Source organism: Nymphalis io, chromosome 24 (assembly GCF_905147045.1).
Source record: "Nymphalis io chromosome 24, ilAglIoxx1.1, whole genome shotgun sequence".
Taxonomy (NCBI): domain Eukaryota; kingdom Metazoa; phylum Arthropoda; class Insecta; order Lepidoptera; family Nymphalidae; genus Nymphalis; species Nymphalis io.
Window position 1 is genome coordinate 7979692 of NC_065911.1, and position 27186 is coordinate 8006877.

Sequence of the window (27186 nt, forward strand, 5' to 3'; positions counted from 1 at the left end):
ACCTTAGTTCCCAAGGTTGGTGACACATTGTTGATGTAAGCGATGGTTAACATTTCTTACAATGCCAATGTCTATGGGCGTTGGTGACCACTTATCATCAGGTGGCCCATATGCTCATGCAAGTTTTTTTTTATGGAATAGGAAGGCGGACCCTTCCTATTTCATAAAAAAAAAACTTCGGTTCCTCATTAATACGTCCAGAGGTAGACCCGGTCATTCGATCATGACCCCGTTAAATCAGAATTACGATTTTCTGCGCGAAAATAAACAAGCCCTCTACTACCAATAAATAAGATGGGAAACTAAGACTGACTCATACTCCCTTAAACTCTTCTTATACTCTTACCTGTCTAAGCAGCGGTCCAGCTCGAATGAGTTGAGTGGCGGCGGCTTGGCTGTCCCACCCGTGCTTGAGTTCAGTACCGGCTCCGGACCCTAAGAACAAGAAAATTTATTATAAAGAGCAAGATATCTAATACACATGCGATGTACATATTTATTTCAAGTGGAATTCGATTTTTAAATTTTACACTCATCGCCCCCAAATATTATTCACTATTTAAAGTAACGAAGTAGGTCATTAATAAGCAACGTTGGATAATTTGAACCTGTGTTTATCATCAATACACATATTTGTTTTAAAACTAATTATTTCCATTTGGCAGTTCGCCTATTTCATCAAAAAATATATCATTTTACAAGATTTTTTAAGCATAAAGCCACCGCTTTGGAATATAGATTCCACCGCTAAGGACCGAGAATAAACTCGGTACTCCTATATTTTGTAGCATAATATAGCTCGTGTAACGTGTATCATCCTATTAAAAACAAGGTAACATAATTATTAATAAACATTATAAATTTAAGGCTATAGATGATCAGTCTGCAAATATAACACATATATTAACTATTTTTTTATGAAGCATTTAAATAATATTCTTTATATTTACAAACAAAACGATATCGTTCATTAAACATCATTAATATTATGATGTATTGGTTAATTTTATGACATACAGCAAAATATACTGTCCATGACCAGGGTTGCCAGCTCATATGTTTTTTTTTTTTAAATATATTAGGCAATATCGATGTGCAGTATTACGCAATCAAGTGCGAACGCACTAAGTATTTTATTTTTTATTATTTTTATTATTATTATTATTACGACTCAAAATACCCTTGGATAGGCTTTGTCTTAATAATAGTTTATGGGTACATAAACTATTATTCACTCAAACAGTAGAGCAATATATAGAATATTTAACAGCGGCAATATTTAGTATAAACTCAATATATTTTCAAATAAAATAGTTCAGTTGAATCAGAATTTATCAGAAGCGCACAGGTGAGTGCGCTAACACAACTGCGCTTTCTATTCCTCTCTGCACTTTCTATTCACTATTATAACCTAATGAGACAGCAAACCCAACACGACCGGAAAGAGATTAGGCCTAGGACAAATGGTTTTTACTTTCTTTCCGATACAGGAGTAACAGTATCAGCTCAACACTGCCAACATAGAAACTCGACCTGGGGATGGAACTCAAAACCAACGAGGCTGTCCCAAAATTTTATCAACCCCATTAGATGATCGTGAATTAATCTGTCAATACGTTACTTCTCATTTGTCTTTTATATAATACTTTATGAAATTGTTTAATTTTCGTATTAGTTTTAATCTTAAAAGGTACTTTATATAAAATATTAATGAGAATATAACGAAGACCATTATTTTTGTCGGTCCAGGACAATAATAATAAATAACAGATTTTTAAATGAAAACAATTCCAATGAAAAAGAAACGCGCGCCTGAAACACAAGATAAACGCGTTATTTTAATAGTAAATTGGATTTACATTTATTTATTTAAGTATAAAAGCCTTCTTAATTACTTTGATAAATATACAGTGTGATAGATCACCAAGTTGAAACCAATTTGCGTCACAATACTTTCATTCCGACGCTACATATAAAAACGTTAAATTTAAAATTCAGACAAGGCTTGAAATTTAGCAAAATAATTAAATCAACCCTACTTATGTAATAACACCAATTAACTTAGTATAATATTCTTTGTATTATTATGATCCAGTTTTGAGTAAATGAAGTCCTAGATTTTAATTTATACTTTAAAATAATAGTACAGTAACAGCCTGTTAATGTCCCACTGCTGGGCTAAGACCTCCTCTCCCTTTTGAGGAGAAAGTTTGTAAGTTATTCCAACACGCTGCTCCAATGTGGGTTGATAGAATACACATGTGGCAGAATTTTAATGAAATTAGACACATGCAGGTTTCCTCACGATGTTTTCCTTCACCGTCAAGCACGAGATGAATTATAAACACAAATTAAGCACATAAAAATTCAGTGGTTAAAAGGCAGGCCCGTCTTTGAACCCACGATCATTGGTTAAGATTCACGCGTTCTAATAACTAGGCCATCTCGGCAAAATAATAGACATAAAATAAATTTTATAACATGTTTATAGAAGGATAATTTAATTATAAAAAAATCCTACTTAGGAAAAGGCGATCGATATTAATACGGGTAGATTAGAAAATCGTTCCAAAAATCCGGTGATCCTTGCCCAATGAGATTTGCAATGTAAGTGTCATGAATCAATCATATAAAATCAAAATATTCTTTATTCAAGTAGGATTTTGAATCTTTGGAGACTTTGGAATCATCATCTCACAATATGAAATTGAATAATAAACCTACCACCGGACATTGACAATGCGCTTATAATCTTGATGCTTGACATCGAAAAGGCCCAATACCTGAATAGTACAGAATAATAATAATGTCCTCCAGACCGATTTCGGCCACAGCGGCCAATCTCAATAGAGATTAGCCAACTGCGCAGGAGATATTATAGTGCACAAGTGTGTGCGCAAACACACTCCCTATTCCCTAACTCTCATAATCCGATGGGACGGCAATCCGACGCGATCGTAAAGAGTTCAGGCGTAGGACCAACGGCTTTGCGTGTTTTCTGAGACACGAGAGTGTACACACTTCCAACTTCCAGACTTTAGCTCCTATTAAGAATTTTCTGACAGAAAAACCCAATAACTTTTATTGGCCCGACCTGGGAATTGAACCTAGAACCTCCGGGTCTGCGGCCTTACTTCTAGCCACTAGACCAACAAGGCACTCAAGATAGAACAGAACACGTAAATCTCAACCGAAGATTTTAAGAAGAGGATTCAAACACGGGCAAGAATCACTAACTTACATTTGTTATAATGTGTATATAATGCATCTCATGCTTGGCGGTGAAAACACCATGATGAAATTTTGACATATATCCCGCATTGGAGGAACATGGTGAAATAAGCTCCAAACTTTCTTCTTAAAAGAAGAGATTAGCCCTGCTGTGTGACATATATAGACTGTTTCTTTACAATCTTGAATTTATAATATTTCAAACTCACCTATATACTCAATAGGAAACCTTACTAGTTGTTATAGTTACTACGGACAAGACAAGTTCGCATTGAATTGCTGCTTGGAGAGTTCGTGATGATTTCTATTGAGCTACAGAGCCATAGGTACTGATTGTTATCAAAACATTTGTTAACAATGGTAAAGTTTAGGTAGAGTAAATCTTTTCCGAAGGACCACTGAGTCACCCATTTATATTAGGTACAGATGACCTTTTACAATTGTTTTTGTTGGTCCAGCTGAAAGGTGATATCGCTCAATGCTTATTCTCCAATTACGTAACGGACATAGCCGCAAACTCGGAATAAATAAATTTATACTTATATTTAGTGAAATCATTCATAAACAGCTCTTTGTAAGTTTTGAGTCAATAATATGCATATTATTAATAAAAGCTTTGTGTCAATAATATTCCGTTATAAAAATAATCAAGAAATCTACCTAAGTGGAATATTTTTTGGGCAGGTTGGGACCGCGACATTGTATGATATCATGGTAGATGACCCAAAGATGTTTTGGCTTTTATAATACAAGTAATCTGATCTGGCATGTTCGCGGAGGCTCGAATGCAATGTTTTTGGACCACAATTCCGTTGCGAGTCACGTCCCTCGTACAGGTTGCCAGCCCCAACATTACCTCAAGGTACTCAAGTATGATGGCAGGCTAGGCTATCCATATATAGCACGTTGTCGTGGGAGTATATGAGATTAAATTTATTGAAATAAATCATTTATTTTTTCTATAACTCTGAATATCTGACGTCTTTCTTGAATGTCGAATATTACACGTGCAATGCAAAGTTTCACATCAAGAAATACCGATGTCGGTGTATATAATGCCAGCCCTACAATAAAGAGCAACTTGAAAAAATAGTTAATATGTTATTGAAGTGGGTAGCGCGATATAAACATGTTTGCACTATGAGCTCAGTGTTTTGACGTCTTGTGTAAACATCGACTAGCAAGTGTTCAATGTAAACTATTATATGTGACCATTTTTAATAATAACGATGTATAAGCGCGTATATGTTATGCGAGACTAGAATGATGAAAGTCGAATGAAATTTATGAAACTAAATCTTTATTGATATCGTACGTATTTAGTTTATTTAAATAATTATTGTATTATAATATATTGTTGTTTTTAAACGACATAATTTTGATTAAAATAAAATACTAAGTCAAAGTGTAATGTACTTTACTTTAGTGTATTATATATCTCGGCTCGGTTAGATAGGTAGCACGCACTTCATCCACTCATCAGATAATGTACCGCCAAGCAGCAATTTTTAGTGATGTTGTATTGAACTGTGAATGAGTAAGTTTAACAGGCGCAAGGGACGTAATATACCGCTGGTTTTTTATTGGGTATTCCGATGTTCGGAGCGCACTCGGCGCCTTGGATACTGGTGAACCCCACATACCCCCCACTGTTCCCGTGGGGGAAACGCGTAACGCGTTTTTCCAGCGTTAAAAAAAAGGACCACTAGACCACCAACGATGCATTCAAGTATAAAGTTATTAAAGAAATATTTGATTCGGAATATATATTTTCTGGTAGCCATAGAGCACTTCTATAGGAGGGGGATTGTAATGGATGAATAAATATGTATGTTTTCAGTAAGTTAGTAAACTAAGAACATACGGGAGGGTCCGCGATGCGTTATATCGATACGATACCACAGCCTCTCCGATCTGTGTAAGACGGCCATCACAGTGGTTTTAGTGGGTAAGAATCCATTTCCCAAAGCCTGCGCTGAAGGTTTCTACTACGTTAAAAAAGACTAAAAAACATGTATGTAAAGAATATCTGAGCATGACCATGAAATCCTTATCCCTTACAATCAAAATATTGAACAAAACTTTTAGAGCGACTCTACGATACAAAATGAAGCCTCCTAATTTCATGGATTATAGTTTTGGCTGTGTACTATCTGTCAGTTAATCAAAAACGTTTTATTATAATATAATTCCCGTTTACTGTATTTAAGCGATTTCTTTTGCTTACAGAGGGTAGTCAACAAAATTGTCGACGAGGCATAATTCAAAAGCGTTGCTATAAAAAACGCTTTGTAAGTTTTTAAGTTACATGTATATGTGATTTTTAACAAAAGCTGATATTTCCGTGTGGATATAACTTAAATCTTAATAGTTCACGGGTTCAACTCCAGAGGAAAAATGTGCATTTCATTAGCTGAATTTGTTTCACATTTATAAGCGTGGACGAAACTGATTCGTCTAGCTATATGATGTCATTCTAATAGATTTAGTTTACGGATTTAGGTTACGGCCATTTTCAACGGAACCTACACTATAGAATATGAATATTTTTTTTTAAAGTCATACAGATCGGTAATTGATCACCAATGCTCATAGCCATCGGCACTGTAAGAAATACTAACCATCCTTTATATTCAATGAGCTACCACTTAAGGTATGTCTATTGTGCTTAGTTACTTGATTCAATCACCTTTCAAGCCGAAACAAAACCACACTAAGCATTGCTATTCAGCTGAAGAATATGTTATGAGGACATACCATTAAGTGAACATTTGTGTGAAAGTGATTTACTGGTAGGGCTTTGTGCAAGCCCGTCTGTGTAGGTACCGCCCGCTCATCAGAAAATTGTGTTCCGTTATGAAGGGTGATTACAGGCACAAGGGACATAATATCTTAGTTCCCAAGGTAGGTGAACATGTCTTACAATGCCAATGTCTATGGACGTTAGTGACTTACCATCAGGACCATATGCTCGTCCGCCTACCTGTTCTAAAAGAAAATATTCCTAATAACAATTGTAGTGGTTTTTTTATTATAAAACTGCAACAATAACAACTTATCCAACACGATAACAGAATCGCGCACGTTTCATACAAGATTAATAAACAATTATAAACGCTTACAAATGTATTTATTTTTCTGTCACGTAGTTGTAAATAAATTCATGTACGTGATATTATTGTGATTACGTTTCGAAGAAGAAATTTTTATAATACGTAATGAATGTGCTTCATTTACGGAAATGTTTGCGTGAAAGTGTAAACAATTAATTTCGTTATTTTACAATAATCTACTTGGATTTTTTTTATTTATTTTAGACTAGCTTTAACCGCGATTTCGCTCGTCATACTTTAAAATTGTTTTACACCAATTTACATAAATATTTCTTTAAAAAATGGAAGATTTTTATACAAAAACTACTTTACGGGTAATTTTCATGGTGTTAATAGTTTGGGCTGAGCATTGATATGCCAGTAAGTCAATCAGTTATTCTTTTATATATATAAATATATATATAGATTTAACATTGTATCAAATCTGATTAAAATCACCGCTAAGCAAAAATCTAAAATTAAAATTGCTAAATAAAAATACCAATTCTTTTTTTTACAATATAAAACAACTATTAGGTAGGCGGTAATTGATAAGCACCACACAGACATTGAAGCCGTTAGAAATATAAACCCTTTCTTACATCACCAACGCGCCACCAACCACGAGAACTAAGATGTTCTATGACTTATGTAGTTAAAACAAAAACTGCAAACAATTTTTTTTTTATTTTCTTTAGGCAGTTTGTGTTACCGGTTCCCGCTTATAACTTCTCCTCATTAAGATCATATAGTTAAGTCCTATAGCCACTAACCTTCTCCAGTAGACAACAGACAAACTATCTCAAAATTAATTATTGAAATCGAAATTTTAGTTTCTGATATTAACGCGTTCAAATATATGAACCATCGGGCTCTATAATATAAATATCATATAGATATATACATTTTAGATAAGCACCGTCCGTGTGTTTATGCAGTGAGTAATATCGCTCTCGTGTATGTAATACAATGTTTTGTTATGGTTTTTTTACGAAAAACATGAGACGGTGGTACCTTAATAACAACATTTGTCGCGCTCTGTAAACTAAAGTTGATTTGTTATAATATTTTTTTTATATACAGCCGAGTTGAGCCAGTGGTAAGAACGCGTGAATCTTAACCGATGATCGTGCGTACAAAGCCAAGCATCACTGAAGTTTTGCATGTGCTTAATTTGTGATTATAATTCATCTTGTGCTTTTCGGTGAAGGAAAACATCGTGAGGATACCTGCATGTCTAATTTCTCTGAAATTTTGCCACATGTGCATTCCACCTACCCACATTGGCGTAGCGTGGTGGAATAAAATCCAACCCTTCTCCTCAAAAAGGGAGAGGAGGCTTTAACCCAGCAGTGGGACATTTACAGGCTGTTACCGTTACCGTAATTTTTCATATGTGTTGAGTCCGCCAAATAAAATCTATTTGAAAGAATATTTGAACTCTTTGAACGTTTAAATTTATCTTAAGGGAATTATATAATTATATAATTAACTTTTCAATTGATACAAAATATCTAATCTAATGATACTGTTAACGAGTGCCGACAATAAAGTCAAACATATTTATTATAATACAATATTCTGTCCTGTCTAGCCCTGACTAACTATCAAAGTATAGCCAATACTATTGCGTCTAGAAATCTAATATTTGGAACGTTTTATTTTTAAAAAGGATTTACAGAAATTTTAACTTGAAGATAGGAAATGGGAGGGGGGTAGCTTTGTATAAATATTACCCGTACAATTTCGGAACCTGCAATTTACTGGTGGTAGGGCTTTGTGCAAGCTCGTCTGGGTAGGTACCACCCACTCATCAGATATTCTACCGCAAAACAGCAATACTTGATATTGTTGTGTTCCGGTTTGAAGGGTGAGTGAGCCAGTGTAATTACAGGCACAAGGGACATAAAATCTTAGTTCCCAAGGTTGGTGGCGCATTGGATATGTAAGCGATGGTTGACATTTCTTACAATGCCAATGTCTAAGAGCGTTGGTGACCACTTACCATCAGGTGGCCCATATGCTCGTCCGCCTTCCTTTACTATAAAAAAAAAAAACAAGTTCACTAGGACGTTACACTTGCCTTTTGATTGCTAAATATCTACCACCGTCTCGGATAGAAATACCTCAAGCCTGAGAGGAACCGGTAGAAGAAAATCAGCGGCATTTTTTCTCTCACTTCATATATCAAAAATAAGTAAAAATAGAGATTGGAACTGCGAGGAGGTGTTTTATATACTACTTTTTCCACTGTCCATGAATCTTCAGCCATGATAAAAACGATGATATTATGCTCAAGACCCTGGCAGCTTTAGCTTAACATGTGCTCGGTATTTTTTACGTTTTAGGTAGTCACAAGAGCAAATGGGCTACCTGATGTTCAGTGGTCACCACCGCCCATAGACACAGGCGATATAAGTAATATTATTACAATTCCATATCGCCAATGCGTCAGAAACCTTGGGAAAGAAGATGTTATGTCCCTTGTGCCTAGTTACACTGTCTCACTCACCCTTCAAACTGAATCCCAATAATACTATGTATTGCTGTTAAGCGGTATAATATCTAATGAGTGTATTGTTCCTACTGTGGAATCTAATATGCGCAACGCAATTGTGGATTATGATATAATAACAAATACAATAAATGGCCACGAGAATGGCTGTCGTAGCTGAAATGCTCCGGAAGACATCATCGACTCACCCATTAAACCAAAACAAAGCAAAATATTGCTATGTTGTAGAATAACTCTATTAAATACATACTGTATTATATACTATATATAAATATCATTGTATTTAATTGGTGATATAATTGGAATTGTTTTTTTCTTCACAGTAAAATTTACATAACGAAAAAGTGTTACCGTAACCGTAACAGCCTGTGAATGTCCCACAGCTGGGCTCAAGGCCTCCTCTCCTCTTTTTGAGGAGAAGGTTTGGAGCTTATTCCACCACGCTGCTCCAATGCGAGTTGGTTGAAAAAGTGTTACGTTTAATTTATTTATAATTATGAAAATTGAAATATTATAATCTTATTTTAAAACTGACATCATTCAATATGTATATACATATATAATTATGTAGAAAAAAAATGTCGGATGATTTCTGAAATAATTATACGGAAACGCAGAACCTTAATTTATTAGAAACTGGCTGCTATCTGCTTATAGATACTTTTACAAATCTTATTACAAATTGCTTTCATGTGATTAACCAATTAACTATCTCGTGTTGATAATAAAATCATGAAATAATCTACATCTAAAGTAACCCTGGCAAATGACCCACCCACATTGGGTGTTGGAATAAGCTCCGCTTTTACATTGAAAGCATTACCATTTATTACACAATAATAATTATACTACAAATAAATTAAGATAATAAAATAACTCACCTGTCTCACAGCGTACAACATCGCAAACTTTTTCTATATACTTCTAAAGTTATTAATAATTTTATAAGACGGCTCACTTGCTCGAGTCTGTATGAGTCTAATTGACTGAAACGATATCAGTCATAATAGACTTGTTTATATTTATTATTATTGTATAAATGTGTATTCCCATAATATACACTATTATATTTTCATAAATATAATTATTAATCTGTAAATTATTATTAATGAATAAAATAATACAACTGTTTAGTGTTGGATGTGCAAATAAAACTTATTATAATTTATTTTGAGAGGTGTACTACTTGTTTACTTAGGTGTGCTTTTTATTTATATTATTAATGTTTTATATTTTATTTTATAATTTTACGACATTTTTTTTAAATTATATTGTAGTTATCAACTACAAAATAATTGTAACTTTTGTTTTGGCCAAATAGTTGGTACAAAACGCGTACCTACTACTACCTGACCTAACCTAAATGCTAATCAGAAATAAATGGACGCGATCTACAATTATTGATATAATATTCTAATTATTACACACATTTGTTATATAAATATTATTATATAATATAATGAATATATATTGAAACAATATATCGGATAAATTACGCGGATTTTAAGTGTTCACTTCATCGTACATTTATATAGCGACTATATAATTACTAAAACACATACAGTATAAGGAGTATTTATTTCAGTTAACCTAATTTGAGTACATAAAAGCTGTAATGTAGCAAGAGCCTCTCAAAAGCGCCCGCCCGCCCTCTTTTAAGCGGCAAACGGGGCGTCCCTTTTCAGCGTCACGCCTACCCGCTGAAAAGTGACGCCTCTGTCCTTAATATCACGAGAAACGAATAACGGGAAATATTATTCACATTGCTTAGTAATATATTTAAAATGTAACTGAGTTTCTTTTCGTTTCTTATTTGAACATTCGAACTGGTAACTTTAAAATCTTTAATTTAATCTTGTTAATTGTCAAATTTTATTATGATTTTGTAATGATTTTTTTTTACTTTCAGTCGGTAGCCTATTGATTATTATTAAAGAGACTAGAGTTTTTCATTGTATCTGTTATTTATTGTTTTTAAAAATCAAGGTGTAATTCATGGTCTGGGTTAATATTATCCTGTCAATTTGAATTTAATTTAAATTAAAAATTACAAATTAATGGAAAATCATCTTAAATATTTTATTACATTGTTTCGATACATAGTATTGAAATTTATATAGATTTATTAAAATTATAGTTTTATTCGTTAAAATTATAATTTTCAATAGAAACTTTATTTTAAAACATAAGTATCAAGACTAAAATATTTATCGATAAAAGCGCGACTTCAGAGTTTTTCCTAATATATGTTTTTTATCAAATTTTGTGTTTAAGGAAACAATAACAATGGACTAAACTACGCAATAATGTTTTAAGTAATCAAGTAAATGACAACAAAACGAATGGACATAGTTGTTCTTATATATATATTATTCCTATATAGTTAGTGCGATCAATTCGCACATAAAAAAATTACGACTTATTGCTTTACGAGATTTTTAGGTCAAGGGGTAATATTATAAAAAAACTTGTGACCAATCTGAAATATAAAATAATGGAACAACTTTTATTACTGATATAATTTTAGGCTGTACTTAATCGTGTAAAACCTTAATTTTGTTCATACTATGTCGAGACGAATTGCTTAGATATTAATAAGACAGACGATTTTCTTCCAACAAAGTCAAATTACTGTCAACATAGATTTTTAGTGATGATCGAATTTTTAATTCAATTGAAATATATTTAATTTTTTTTTATAAATTAATTCGTTAGGCTTGAGTAATTCAGCTTACGGTTCCTATCTTCAAAGAACAGTTACGTCGGAAAACTCATCATAGTTATAATGAAACACATCGAGAATAAATTTTATTCCTCTTTAGGTCACGTAGTTAAACCGGAAAAAAAAACTACAATAATAACACCGAACTACATTTAAAAAAAATATTTGAACGTAATGATTCGAGATTTAAATTCGATATATTTATGAAATATTGAATTCGTATTTTAATTTTGTATGTGGTTTTTGTGTTTATTTAATTATCTGTCATAAAATGTACATGGGGCACATTACAAAAATTATAATTTTTTTTAACACATGTGTTTTATAATTTGACTTATAATGAAGTACTAGAATAAGTTATTTTTTTACAATGATAGTAGTTTAAAGTTATACACTAGGGGTAAGAATCTGAAAACCCTTTTTCAATAAGTCATTCATATTGTACATAATAGACTTCTTTGGGTAAATACCAAACACTCCGAGTTCATTTTTTATCTATAGTTTATCAATATTTTTATCAAAACGGGTAAGTGAAACCACAACAATTTATTGAATCGTTTATGCAAATAAGAATACAATAATGTTTTTATCAATAAATGTTTTGAAGTCGAAAATATTAATCAGATTATTGTATACTTTACGAATAATTGTACTGTATTTAATTTGTGTTCTTTTTTTGTTTTTTTTTTTTTTTTTTTATAGCCTTTGATAAACACCAATTCAATCTAATATCAATTTAATTTTTTAATTTGAGACAAATTGACTAATAAAAATTTACTTACATTATTTATTATAGAGAATTTTAACTGTTTTTCTTTTTTCATTAACATATTATATACTTATTCATAAAAAAATAACACACCGTCTTGTTGCCTCTACTGGACAGGAAGACTGGTTCATTTTTCGCCCAGAGAATCGGAATTGCGATTCAAAGGGGAAGTGCTGCTAGCATTCTTGCCACTACGGCCACGAGTGCAATAGCTTTTTTTTATTTCTATTTGTATATATTTAAGACTTGAATGTAAATAGTCATATAAAAAATATTTAATAAAGAAACAATTATTAAATATAATCTCGATTGATATGTATTAAGTTCTTGAAATGTCTTCTGTCTTTAGGAGAGCACTGTCGAATAAAAAGTTTTTACTACCTTAGGGACAATGGGTTTAGATTGTATACTTACATTGTTAATGTAATATTAAATGTTTCATTGTAATAATTGTCCTGTCTTGGTGTGCAATAAAGTGTATTGTATTTTATATTACTTAAATAAATTTCGTCTAAATCAATTTCTGATTTAGTACTTTAAAGTTTTGATAGGATTTTTAAAACATCGATAAAGAAAGGATATACATATGGGTCAACTGCCAATAGGACCCTTTGCGCTTTAAAAAATAAACAATATATAAAATATTAATCGTTGCTTACACCATCAAATCGACTGTAATTATACTATCAGTAACCCTAAAAACCGGAACACAGCTAGGCAGAGCTATCTAGCAGTTGAACCTAAACAAGCCTAAGTACAAAGACCTATCAAGTCGATTATTATACCGTAATATCCGGAATCAAGTTATCTGTAATAAATAAACAAGACGGTGAGGCCTCTGTCTTTATTATGATTATTTGAATGATTCTTTTTCATTATAAATTTAATCAAATAAATAATTAAATGACACAACCCGCTATTTTTATTTTTCTGTAACAAAATGGCCGCTGGAATCGTAATAGCAATTCAATGGGAAATGTAATAATTTCCCACCATTTCACGAGATCGTAACAGTAAGCTAGTTTTTTATATATATATAATATACTTACATACTAACTAAATACTAATAAAGCTAACGAAGAATTTATCATTAAATTTAAATTTTTATCATCTCTTGTACATATTTTTACACCTGACTGATCGTTCACATAAATAAATCAATATGTTATTGCTATATTCTAATAAAATAATTTGTGGCATATCCTAAGGTGGTCTTTGCCTGTCCTAAATTAAAAAAAAAGTACAGAAATTGTACTGTTATTTAGTTTCATCATTATATTGATATATTATTCCTCCATTATATATTCTGGATGATTTTTTTCGATGAATATCAACGCAAAGCTATTACGAGTTTTGTCTTATTTTTTTTTGCAATTAAGTGAATGTTTATTAAGGCTTTTTATTAATGGGTGTCTTAATTATTTTTATTTATATTCTTTTCATTAAGTAGTTATTGATTTTTTTTATAGGTCACAAGGAAAATTTGTCGTCGTTGGATTTAAAAAAAAGTAAGTTATTATCGTCTAAATTTTAACACGGTCACTAATTTTTGTCACAACTAATTGTTCGTAAAAATTATATAAGTAAATTGTTTTTTTACTTTTATAATGTAATTTTTTTTTCTATCAAAATAATTATTATTAATTGCAACCCAATTTATACTAAAATATATTTTTATTAAAGCTACTATATTTGAATTTCATAACTTAAATCATATTTTAAATTTTATTTTAAAATAATTCTAAATAACTATTTAAGCTGTATTCGAAATTCGTAAAACATTTTTTAAGAACCAAACGTAAAAGCGGGCGGGAAATTCGTTGCTCATCAGCTGTCAAACTCAGCGCTCTTCAGCGGCTGTTGCGATTGGACGCCCGCTTATGAGCGACGCTCGTGATTGGCGCGCGCGGTGCACATGAGCGACAGTCCACGTGCTCATAAGTTCCGACGCGGTAATTCAAACTTTTTACGCGACGTTTCGAACTGTTTCGTCAGTTTTATTGTTTTTAAGAAATAAATCTTTTTATTTAGTCTAAATATTTATTTTTCATATTATTTAAGTATTTATTAAATTCATTTAAAATATATTATTTTTGTATATTTTATATGGAAACGTTATTAAAAAATGAAATTTTAAATTTTAGCTTTACTTACGAATGCACACCGTATCACCTCTCACATAAATTAAATTAAATAACCGAATATTCAACCAAAAAAATAATAACGCAAATTAATCTGATCCGAAAAAGCTATACAGCCTCCTCGCTCAAAAATAAAACGTCAAAAAAAACCACTCACGACTCCAGAAACATAATTAAAACAATTATAAAAAAAAAACAAAATCAATAAATAAAAGCACAAAATCCAACACTGAACAGCGACTTAAGCTACCACTCATAAGTTCCTGCACGAATGCAGTTCCCGATGCAAATTATTTACACTGCAGTTTAATGCATACACAATATTAAAATACAAAAAAAAAAAACGTTCACTTCAATAAATGTCAACGTACGCTATAATTGTAACGTTAATATAATATATTTGTTCGGGCAACGCGCCTCTAAACAATACACAACAGCCTTCGACGCGGCGGCAACAACAATGCTAGGTCGAAATAAGCAAGAAATATTTAACTACCGAAGCGGGGAGGGGCGGGCACTGGCCCTCAGTATTGGCGCTATGGCTGTGGTAGTTATAGTTTACGTGATACACAGCTCAAATACAAATAATATAAACATTACAACTGAGCATGCGCGGTACAAGCAGACAGGGACGAAACGACACCGCCGTGACTAGCTCACGTGTCCTAAAACAACGTGTATTTAGACGAAAATTAAACGATTCCGTCTAGATTTATTACACAAACTAGAAATGTTGTACTGGATATCCTAAATCGCTTTTTTATAGATTAATTTGCATATTTCTGACAGGGGCCGCGGTCGTTCGCTTGTACGCATGCGCGGGTCCGAAGAGAGCAAAATGTTATTGACGATGCAAAATATTTATTTTTTGGCGCAACACCGACGCAGCTCCTGGCTGTAACGGAAACGCTGCCATTTTGAATTTTCGTCGCTGTGTGGAAAATTTTCGGCATTTGAATTTCGAATGTAATTGTAATTATAAATTACAAATTATAAGGGTTAAAATTAAAAATAATATATTATATGGTGAAGAAATTCCTTTAAAGAATAGATATGATATAAAATATTAGTTTAACAAGCCCTTAGGGAGTGTGCAAAGGATTTATTTCAATTATTATCCAATACGAGCTTAGCACGCATGCGCTTGGCACAATTTACACCGTTCTTCAAATTGTTACTTAATATAATAATAATGTTACGATTATTTATGCTTATAAGAGTTTTATCGCAATTACTTTAAAGTAATATGGTCTATATCTTGATAACCTGACATGAGCAATGCGGTGCTAATGGACATATTATAACCATGGCAACCCTACTACTACCGTACTACCATGCAAGCTGGTGACACCCTAACCATCGCTTATGTTACAGATGCGCCACCAACCTTGGGAACTAAGATGTTATGTCCCTTGTGCCTGTATACACTGGCTCACTTACCCTTCAAACCGGAACACAACCATACCAAATACTGCTGTTTTGCGGTAGAATATCTGATGAGTGAGTGGTACCTACCCAGACGAGCTTGCGGAAAGCTCTTCCACCAGTACTGATACTGAAGTGTAAAGTCATCGTAAAAAAATATTCTATGCATTACAAAGAAAGGTTTAAACGACTTTATAATTAGACTATTTATAGTAAATCTATCTGCCAACAATGGTCCTGAAAACGTTGATGATGAATATTGCAATCACTTTAACCACACAAGATACAAATCAATGAATACTTTCGAAATAATAATTACGAACAAAATTATGATGATGTTCTCTTGACCGATTTCGGCCACAGCAGCCAATCTTAAGGGAGACTATCCAACTGCGATATGTCTTAATATTGTGCATAAGTGTGTGCTCAACACATGTACACTCTCTATTCTCTCACTCTCATAATCCGATGGGATGGCCGAAAATAGTTCATGCGCAAGACCAATGGTTTAATGTGCATTTTTAAACTTCCAAACACATAATTACATTTTAATGTATTATTAAACGATCACAGTAAAAAGATCATCAATAAATCGTATCACGGCGAGTGCTCTGAGGAATTATTCTCTCTAATTCCTGCTTCTCCCTTCCTTCTTAAGTCCACGCGAGCTGGTTCTCGATGTCACCGCCTAACTGTGACATCAATTCCATCGCGATTAAAGAAATTTGGCAACTCCTTTCTTTGTCGCACTTCCAAAAAATGGAATTCCTTACCAGCTCACGTGTTCCTTTACAACCCGGGTTCCTTCAAACGAGGCGTGAAGGCATCTTGCGGGCCGGCAAGGCGAAGGCGGCTAGTGCAGAACGTTTTTCCCGTCTGTACTGGCCGTCATTGCGTTTGGACTCTACTACCACTTACCATCAGGTGGAGTAGAGTCATTTGCCCTCCCGGCGAATATATAAAAAAAAAGTAAAGAATATAAGTATAATAAATAAATTTATTTATTTGAATTATTGCCAATATAATCATGGGAACAAGAGAACTAACCATTATTATTATGTAAATCCATGGTAGGAATTGATGATAAGACAAAAAAAATCAACACAATCAGTTAAGCTGCCTCCTCTTTATTCAAAATACGCTGGATTGAGCTTATAGGAGCATTTTACAAATTCTACGTATCAATTGACCAAAAAGATGCAACTATACCAATATAAATACAGAAAGTCTCATATCTTCTTTATTTTGCTCGACATTTCGGTTAAGCCTTTATAAACATATAGAAAGGCTCAGAAGCACTTATAAGAATATATTTAAGGCTACGTTCTAATTTAAAAAAATGGTTAATTATAACTGTACGGTGTGATGCAAGGTCAGCTTGGATAGGCCATTGACATTTTTATTGGGCGATGATTTAGAAGCTATCGATTGCGTCGCCGGCTCTCATCCGGAAGAATTTGAATTTAGAACCTCGATCTACTGACACTAGTGTCTAGACTTGATGAATTATCTCCTCGCGTTTGGGGTTATACGTAAAAAATGTAAGGGCGTTGTTCGTAAGTGTTTGCTTCACTTCTTAAAGTCGAGCTGGGTTCTTTGTCAGTTATGTCAAGTATCAATTCCTTTTTTATTACATTGAACAAATTTAAAATTAGGAATGTTTTTTTTTTTATATTTATGTAGAAGTAGGCAAAGATAAAATAGTTCAGTATATTTTTCTTTTGTGAATGTCAATCGATTTTTTTTTTTTGAATTCGAATAGAATTTTTTTCGATACTGGCAAATTAATAAATGCTTTCCCATAAATTTTCAACTATGATTGTGGTAAAATTTCGATCACAGAGCTGTTTATAATTAATAATTTTTAATTAGTTGTTAGCATAAATAAAATCATAGTCATGATTTATTTATGAATAAATTTGAAAAGCAATACCTCGATGCCAAATGTTATTGGACTACGTTAAGTTTCACTTGATTCAACAAACTCTCTTATACCTACTAAGAATTATGTTAAAGATTTAAATATAAGTCAATACAATAATTTTAAATAGAATAATCATAGACAACTCTTACGAACGGTTATTAATAAAAAAACCATCTGAAACAATCGCTTTTCCTTAAAAAATACCTCTTAATAATTTCCTCAGTGTAACTAACACAAAAAAATATAAAAGCGTTCAAGTTTAAACAGTAAAAAAACATTAATTAGGAGTGAACTATGAGCCAGAGGTTTAGGAGGCAGATCTGTAGCTTATAAGCGGGATTCCGCGACCACGCCCACTGAACAGTGACGCCCAGTCTCGCTATAAAGCGACCGCCCACACTCCACTACTGAAAATTTATTATTATGTATATATATACAATATTAAATTAGTATTTGTGACGCTCTCGAATATTCTATCTGTGCTTTGATGTGGTTTTTTTTTTAATATAAATTTTTATATAGGTTTTTCTTTTTCGTCATTTGATTTAACAGTTTGAAACTTTGGTTATTTTTATTCTATTTTATCTGTTTTTGAACTGTATATTTAAAAAAAAAACGATTCTATAATTAAATAATTGACGCAATTTACTTATATATTATATTTTATATATGAATATATTTTATTTTATAAACAACGGAATTAAAACAATTTTATACAGCATTCATGTAATGCTGTATAATATATTAGACAAACTGTTTTCCAATGACTATATAATGTTAAAAATACCTTATGAGGTGATAAATTATAATTCATATTTCAAATAGTTTTTTAAGCCATTATTATAATTTTTATAGGTTTTTTTTTTCTTAATAAAATATAATATTTAATACCACTAGCCCGGTTTGGAGCAGCGTTGTGGAATAAGCTCCAAACCTTCTAAAAAAAGGAGAGGAGGCCTTAGCCCAGCAGTGGGATATTCACAGCCTGTTACAATACAATACAAAAATAAATGTGCTGTTTCATAATTAATATTTTATTTAAATACGAAATGCGAAGTACACTTATATTTTCTGAAGTGGTGGGTACTTAATTAGTCTACCCCTAAATATCAATACTCTGTATTTATGTGTCGGTATAAAGTATGAGTGAGCCAGTATTATTACAGCTACGAGTACCTTTATCTAGATCTCATTTTTCTTAGCGCATCGTATAAAAGATGGAACTCGCAATGGTAATGTTAATGTGCGATGGTGACCACTTACCACCATCGGTGGATGAGGAAAATTAAGTAATCGTACTTAATTTTCCTCATCAAAATAAAAACGAATTATGAACTAAGACGACAAAACCAAAAAGACTTGTAACATAAAAAATGATAAATATAGATTTTGTAATTACGCTTATACAATTTACAATTGAAATATTAAAAAAAAAAAAAACTCATACAATTTATTAATAACATTTGACAATCACCTCCTAGACTATATTCATTAATGGCGGCAAGCAATCGTTTCAGCTGCGAGGAACAATAAAAGCTGAGACTCGCAATTTGCAGCTGTACCAAGTTATAGCTAGGTCTAGCTCTGTACTAGGTTTATGTCTGGAAAATGTACTACGTTTCGCCTGCTTTATTATGCCTTGCATAACTTATGCTACGAACATATAACTTGACAGATATATTTAAATTTAGAATATAAGTTTATTCGTCGTAAATAAAATTTTAGTAATGTTTTTTTAGGAACAATTAAAAATCTTTGTAAATCAGGACATAAGAATATTTTTATGAAAACTTACAGCTCATTTTGTAGTAAAATTAATTGAATTTAATACTAAGTAGCCTTATGATAAATTTAATTAAATTTCAGTTTTTTCCCGCGATTTCAACCGCTGGAAGGGGGCAGGTTTTTGGTAATGGCCTATGTCTTTTTTGGCATTCTAGCATGCTTCATACCAAATTTCATCAAAATCAATTCAGATAGAAACCATTTTCTTATTTTGTTTGTAATAGATAGGCAAATAAATCCTTCTGATGGTAAATGGTCACCACAGATAGCTTCTTACAATACCACTGTTGTGAGAAATAACACTTAATTCGTCGATGCGAACCTTGAGCCTTTTACGTTACGCTGGCTCACTCATTCCTCAAACCGGAATATAACAGTACTAAATATTGCTGTTTGGTGGTAGAATACGTGATAAGAAATGGTACCTACCTAGAGGTTTGCTCATAGTCCTACCACCAAAACAAAATAATACATAAAATATAGTTGATCATAGATCAATAGTAAATCATCATAATGTTTATTTTTATATAGAATTTAATGACCTCTTGGTAAACTAATAATATTGCATCCAGACATACTTGCACTACTCTCCTTATCGCTATGGATGTGAGCTTATTTAAGTGTTGTATTCCGCAATGATTATTGATTGGTGTTAAGTAATTGCCCCTAGCGGCTGTTTTCAGAACTAATCTACAGTTTCATTCGCCTAGCTGTGTAATTAACAAAGAGAGTTTAATGTTTTATATATTTAATGAAACATTAATAATAATTTAATTATTATGCTTAGAAGCAGTCTGTATTTTTGCGAGTTGGTTGGTTGGTGGAGCGAGGAGTTGGTTTCCAAGGTGAAAATTTATTTCCAACGCTCAATACAATTTAGTTTTGAGGAAGACTTTAAAAAATGTTGTTATATGACTTTTATAAATTTTATATGCCTCTTTAGTTAAGCACTGATTTCTCTTTCTGTTATTATTGATTTGACATTGGAAAGAAGAAGACAACATTGTTTAACTATTACCGCTAAGCAACGTCTTTAAGTCCGTAAATGGATATACAAACGTCGCTATTGTTGTTACTTATATATGTCCGATGTCAGTTACATGTCAGACGCTAGTTCTACAAGTCGACGCTAGGGCACCTCATCATTGCTAATGAATCATTGAATAATTTGATTAAAATAACAATTAAACCTGCTTAAGTATGAAAAATTCTAGCTATATGAGTATATGAAAACGGAATCAGGAAGACACTCTATGTGAACTGTGGGCAGTTGCTCTACATGTAATATGCTATGATAATCGAACACGATTTATAAGAAACCAGTTTTCCCCGCTTTTTTAACAGCGTGCTTGGGGAAGGGGGCAGGTTTCTGGTAAAATAGTAGCCTATGTCTTTCCTTGGAATTCAAGCATGCTTCATACCAAATTTCATCAAAATCAATTCAGTGGTTTACGTGAAAGCGTAACACACAGACAGAAAAAGAAATAAGGAAAACGAGCACTTTCAAAATTATGTAAAAAGTGATTATCATTAAAATTTTGTATTGCTTTTCGAAGCAGACGAGCAATTCGACCGCATGATGGTAAGTGTTCATCGTCACCCATGAAAATCAATAATGGAAAAGGCACAGCCAAGCCGCTGCCATTCGGAAACTACTCTTCTTAAGCCTCTCTAAAAAAGACATAAGGTCCTCCAGACCGATTTCGGCCACGGCGGCCAATCTCAAGAGAGATTAGCCAACTGCACAGGACATATTATAGTGCACAAGTATGTGCGCAAACACAGTAAAACTCTCTCTTCTCTAGCTCTCATAATCCGATCCGGACGGCAATCCGACACGACCGGAAAGAGTTTAGGCGCAGGACCAACGGTTTTATGTGCTTTCCGAGGCACAGGAGTGTACACACTTCCAACTTCCAGAACCCGGGCTGCTACTGAGAATTTTCTGAAAACCCAACAACTTTTTACTGGCCCAACCTGGTAATTGAATTAAAAGCGGCCTTATATCTAGCCACGGTAGTCAAAAAAAGGACATATTATATTACTGATGTAACCATAAGGAGGGGAGACCATTCAATAAGCAATCTGGAACGCACCGTGCGGGATGAAATAGGTTTCAGGTAATATGGATGAAGTCTTTATTGTCATCGGTGACATATAGTGTTAAAGAGGAAATGTGGTGTGGGCATCAAATCAAACAATTCCTGAAAGCACTCCATGCGAAAGAACCGGTAGAACACACATTAATCTCATAAACCAAGTTACATATAAAGTATAGTTTGTCTTCTTTAGATCGTAAAAAAAACTGCTTTGTCACGGCAGTTTTGACAGCCCATTAGATTTAGTGCTTGTAATAAAATCTCGAACGTTTTATTGACTTAATAAAGATAAGGAAAGAGTTGCCATCGTACAAACAATCCTACTCACCTGACCTATACAACCAGATATATAGCCGGACTACATTTATTTTTAAATATTTAAATAATTTTCAAATAGGAGTATTATTTTTACCAGAAGTGAAATATTGTGAACTAAAATGACTGACATAATGGCAACACAGATACTTAATCCTTTTAAATTGTATTTTTGGGGTTTCCTATATCTGATTTAAAAAAGAATATAGAATATTGTCTCAGTCCATTTCTGTCTTTTTTCCATACTAGACCAAACCGATGAAATCTGGTATTATCAAAGGGGGCCATAACGTATATTATTTAACGTAAATAATAAATATTAAAGCGTTCATTAAAAAAGTTATCAAGTAATTAACACACACACAAATATTACTGGTAACCATCTCCTATCCAAAGTCGGCTAAGTAACTAAATAACATTTTATCTTAAACCCTAGATTTATAATACTTTCCCTTTTGAAGTACATTTCTATAACTCTCCATTTAAATCAATATTTACGCAACATCTTTGCCATTAAGCCCTAACGTCCCTTATTTGTTTTAGAGGTATTATCTCTCTATTAACATTTTTAAAGTATAAGATTTACATGTTAATTTAAAATGTACTTCATGTCTATTATTTTAAAGTGCAAATTGCTACACTTACACTCTTCTTTTAAAAGTAGATCATAACTATCCAAAGAATATTGTGCATAGTTAGTTGCTACATAAATATGATTTTTATTATTTATTTATTTTGAACAATTTATACATATCATAAAAAATACATATATACGATATTAGCTACAATATCGTAATAGTTTTATACTGAATCGTAGCTATTAAAACCCTCCAATTTAACATTTATTTATTATTATTATTAATAAATAGATTTGATTTAATTTTTATGTTAAATTTTAAGATCCGATAAGCGTACGTTTGGGTTAGAATATAAGTGCAACGTATATATGTAACGTCTGATTGCAACGATTCTGAAGCCAATCTGCTTCACCACTGTAATCTATCACGTGCATGAGCTGCACTCGCTGTATATTTTACTACTTTGTACTAAACTAACGTTTATCTTGTGTTTCAAACGCTCGGGTTATTTTTGTACAGGAGAAGCTTTTTAATATTAATTGTTTTCAATTATAAATCTGTTATTTATTTTTCTTGTTTCCGACGAAAAAAAAAAACAAATTAAATTATAGTAAGTCAGCTTTTTGTTAATATTAATTATTATTATAAAATATAATGTTTTGAATCGGGTATTCCCCGCGTAGAGTGCGCCTCTACGAAATCTACGAAGAGCAGTAAGGCAACTCTTGGCCTAAATTAATATGATCGAAAATCAAAGAGCCTTTAGCCGAGTACTTTTTTAGGTTGTATAAGAAAAAGCTATTTAATGATTATTATTTTTATAGACTTACCTTTACATAACTAACTTAAAATTGGACTGGTCCAGAATTAAAATTCAGAACTTTATTGTTTGCAACCGTGCAGCTTACCAAGACCAAAGGAAGTATTTATTGCCATTATATAAATAATTCTACCAACCCGCATTGGAGCAGCGTGGTGGAATAAGCTCCAAACCTTCTCCTCAAAAAGGGAGAAGCCTTAGCCCAGCAGTGGGACATTAACAGGCTGTTACTGTTATATGAATAATAGTTAGTATTCATTGATTACCAAGATATATATAATATATATATTTTAAGTCTTTAAAAAATTAGTAATGTACATTACATACAAGAGAGACAACAATAGTCCAAGCTGTCAGGATCGAACCTGCAACTTTTTATATTTCTTGACGGCCGTTAACCATTACGCTATTACCATAATTATTAATTTGTATTTAATTAATATGTAATTTTATCCGCGGAAGAGTAACTACAAGGGATTTTGTAAACTTTACTGAGGTTTATTCTACATTTCGAACTGATAGCTTTTATATTTAATTTAAATTAAATGAAATTAAAACGTAACGTGATAATTCAAATGCGTGTAAGACACACATAATTTTATCAATAATGTTTACTTACCAGGACTGGTAGTTGCACCATTGGTCTCTGCAAAAAGAAAAAAAAACTATAAATTCTATATACAAATAACAGTATATAAAAATAAATCCTAAATTGTGAATGATCACGGTAAATCCGACACGACGAATGAGTTCAATAGGACCATGGTTTTACGTGTTTTCTGTTCGTGAGTTTATGTACACTCCCAACGCGAAAACTCCAGCCTTTTTCGATAGAAATTTTTTTTAGGCCACACGCGGGCCTTACTTTTAGGATCTGCAGCCTTATAAACTATGTAAGCTTGGTGTAATAGTGCAGAAAAAAAATCATATGAGTCCGTCTTGTTGCCTCCGCTTATTGGTGAGTGGTATTATTTTCCGATTCGAAAAAAAATTCTGCTTGATTGCTACATTCCGCGCCATGATTTAAGCAGTTTTGATTTTGTTTTGTTAATTTTTATGTCCTCAATGTCCAAAAGTAACATACCACCTGTAAATATACCACTGATTGGCTCAGGCCACATTTGTAGACAAGATCTTTAGCTTATTCCTCCACGCTTCCAATTCAACTTAGTTACATGTGGCAGATTTTAACACACATACATTTCCTCGCGATGTTTTCCTTCTCCGCCAAGCACTTACACATCTTTTATAATCAGTATAAAATAGCAACTGAGCTTAAGCAACAATAGCGATTGATTATGTAAATTACTTCAGAAAAAAAATAAAAGTATATTTTGATGCAATGATAGCGATATAAATTAAATCGAATGAACGAAAAAAAAAAATTATCAGCGCGCGCGCAACTCCGGTCAAGGAAGTAAGTTCACGGCTTCTTATGCTGGCCTCATTTGCAATTATATTTTGGTTTTGTTTGTACTTAGATTTTTATAATTAGCTATGAGAACATTTTAATTATATAATTATTATTTATGAAACTCACTTATTTTAATAGTTGCCTGTGTTAGGTCTCGTAATAGTAGAGATCCTTCGTTACAACATATAATCAAAACAATATATTATAGAGTTATTTAATAATAAGAATATATTAAATATATATATTTAATAATAAGAATAACATGTATTGGTGATAAATTTTAAACTAAATGATTGTCTTGAAAAATTTTGTATGAATGAAAATAATATATTTAGTTAGGAGCTTGATCCAGCAGCGTTGTTAAAAAAAAAACGCGCGCTAAAATAAAACCGCCATCTTGTCCGTGGATAAAAAGGTAAAGTAATTAATTCATTATTGACGCGAGTTGTGATTTGTTGAATGTGTTCAATTGTGTTATTTGGTTTTTTATTTGTGTGAGTAATAACCATCAATTTTTATGATGAACCAATAGAGTTATACGAGTATGTATAACATAACTGGGCAGGTTGGCGAGGTTGGTAGATCTTATCACGCCGAAGGTTGTGGGTTCGATTCGCACCCAAGACAGACATTTGTGCGCATGTCTGTTTGTTCTGGGTGTAATTATCTATATAAGTATGTATTTTCAATAGAAAACGTATAATCGAGTACGAGGTCTACTTAGTTTGGGATCAGATGGCCGTGTGTGAATAATGTCCCAGGATATTAAAATTAAATTACGATATAAACGAGTCTAAAGACCAATATTCAACTCTAATAATTCGTTAATATCAGGAAAGTAATAAAGTTTTATTTGTATAGCATTGTTATTATTTCAATATATTATCGTTTTATTTCTGTAAACAAACTTCTTATCGCTATTTGTAGATAGATATTCAGAAGCTTTATACCGATTCGCGTAATATAGATAAGTGACGTTAAATTTATTTACATTTATTCGTATGTGTGTATAATATGGATGTTTATATATATGTTTGTAGTAGGCTTCCACACAATTTGACCGATTTCAACGAAAGTTCGCAAATAATCGTATCTGTATTATTTCATCAAGAAGGTCGCTTACGCGTAACTAGATGGCGCTGCAGCACGTCAGCACTGCTATACTGTTTAACCGACGGCCGGGACAATTATTACACATGTTACCAGATAATTGTAAGGACCTTATACTAAATTTTTACTTTTGGTTACTTTATAATAACATAGATTGTGAAATGTCTTACTTAAATATTACTTTCAGCCAATATTTATTTAAATCATAAATACTTTCTCTTGGTTGTAGTGACCAGCTGGTAACTACCACCAAGGTGAGACTGGAGAATGGGCTGCTATGGTAAGTGGTCACCACCGCCCATAAACATTGGCATTGTAAGAAATATAAACCATTCTTTGCATTACCAATTATGTGAACTAAGATGTTATGTCCCTCGTACATGTAATTACAATTCATTCACCCTTCAAATCGGAACACGACAATATTAAGTAATGCTGTTTTGCGGTAGAATATCTGGTCACTCCAGACGGGCTTGACAAAAACCCACCACCAAGTAAATTTCTGAACAATGAAAACGTTAATGCATTGATATAATCAAAGTAAAAACAAATAAAATCACGAGTCTTGCTAATCTTATATATTATGTTTATTTAAAGATATTTTTAATGTTAACTCCGATTTATTTTCATCCACAAAATCGATAACGAACGAAACGTTTTTGTTTTCGAAACGATTTTTCTTGTTTTATAAAACAATCGAACCCACGAAAAAATTGTTTAGTTTCACAATTCATCTCGCTTACCAAGTTTACGTTATGATCAAATTGATATTTGTAAAATATTTTACATAGATTTTAAAAACAAATGGAATGTTTATGTTTTTTAATTATGATTTCGATAACCCAACCGTTTTCATTTATTAGCTTAAGTTGATACTATGAGATGTGTAATTTACGTATTGGCGTATTAAAGAAAAAAAAAACAACTGAAATGATAAAAAGAATCCAGGCAAACAGCATATTTCTTCTGCTTCATTCGTGAGGAAACCTGCACGTGTTGTATGAAAATGTCACGTGTTTACGGAACCTAGCCGTGGAACATTGATGTTAATTTTTTTAACTTTTTGTCAGAACTTAAATAAAATTTAGTAAAGTTTTCACTATGCTATATTCGAATGAAATTAATTTGGAAAAGAAAAAGGAATATTTCGAAAAACATAGACTCAAACTTTTAATAATAATTCGAAAATATAGTACGGTGACCACTTACCACCAGGTGGACCGCCTGCTTGTTAGCCCACCTTTAA

The 27186-nt window shown here is 32.4% G+C and overlaps 1 protein-coding gene across 2 annotated transcripts in view; it reads right to left on the reverse strand.

Annotated features, from left to right (window-relative positions):
• The window catches only part of LOC126777864 (forkhead box protein P1), a 78263-nt gene that overhangs the window by 18083 nt on the left and 32994 nt on the right, over positions 1-27186 (reverse strand). For both annotated transcript variants that reach the window (XM_050501113.1, XM_050501112.1), the window contains exons 3-4: positions 24036-24062; positions 347-435 (exon numbers count right to left, since the gene is read on the reverse strand). In XM_050501113.1, coding sequence (XP_050357070.1) covers positions 347-435; positions 24036-24062 — 116 coding nt within the window. The remainder of the gene's footprint in view (positions 1-346; positions 436-24035; positions 24063-27186) is intronic.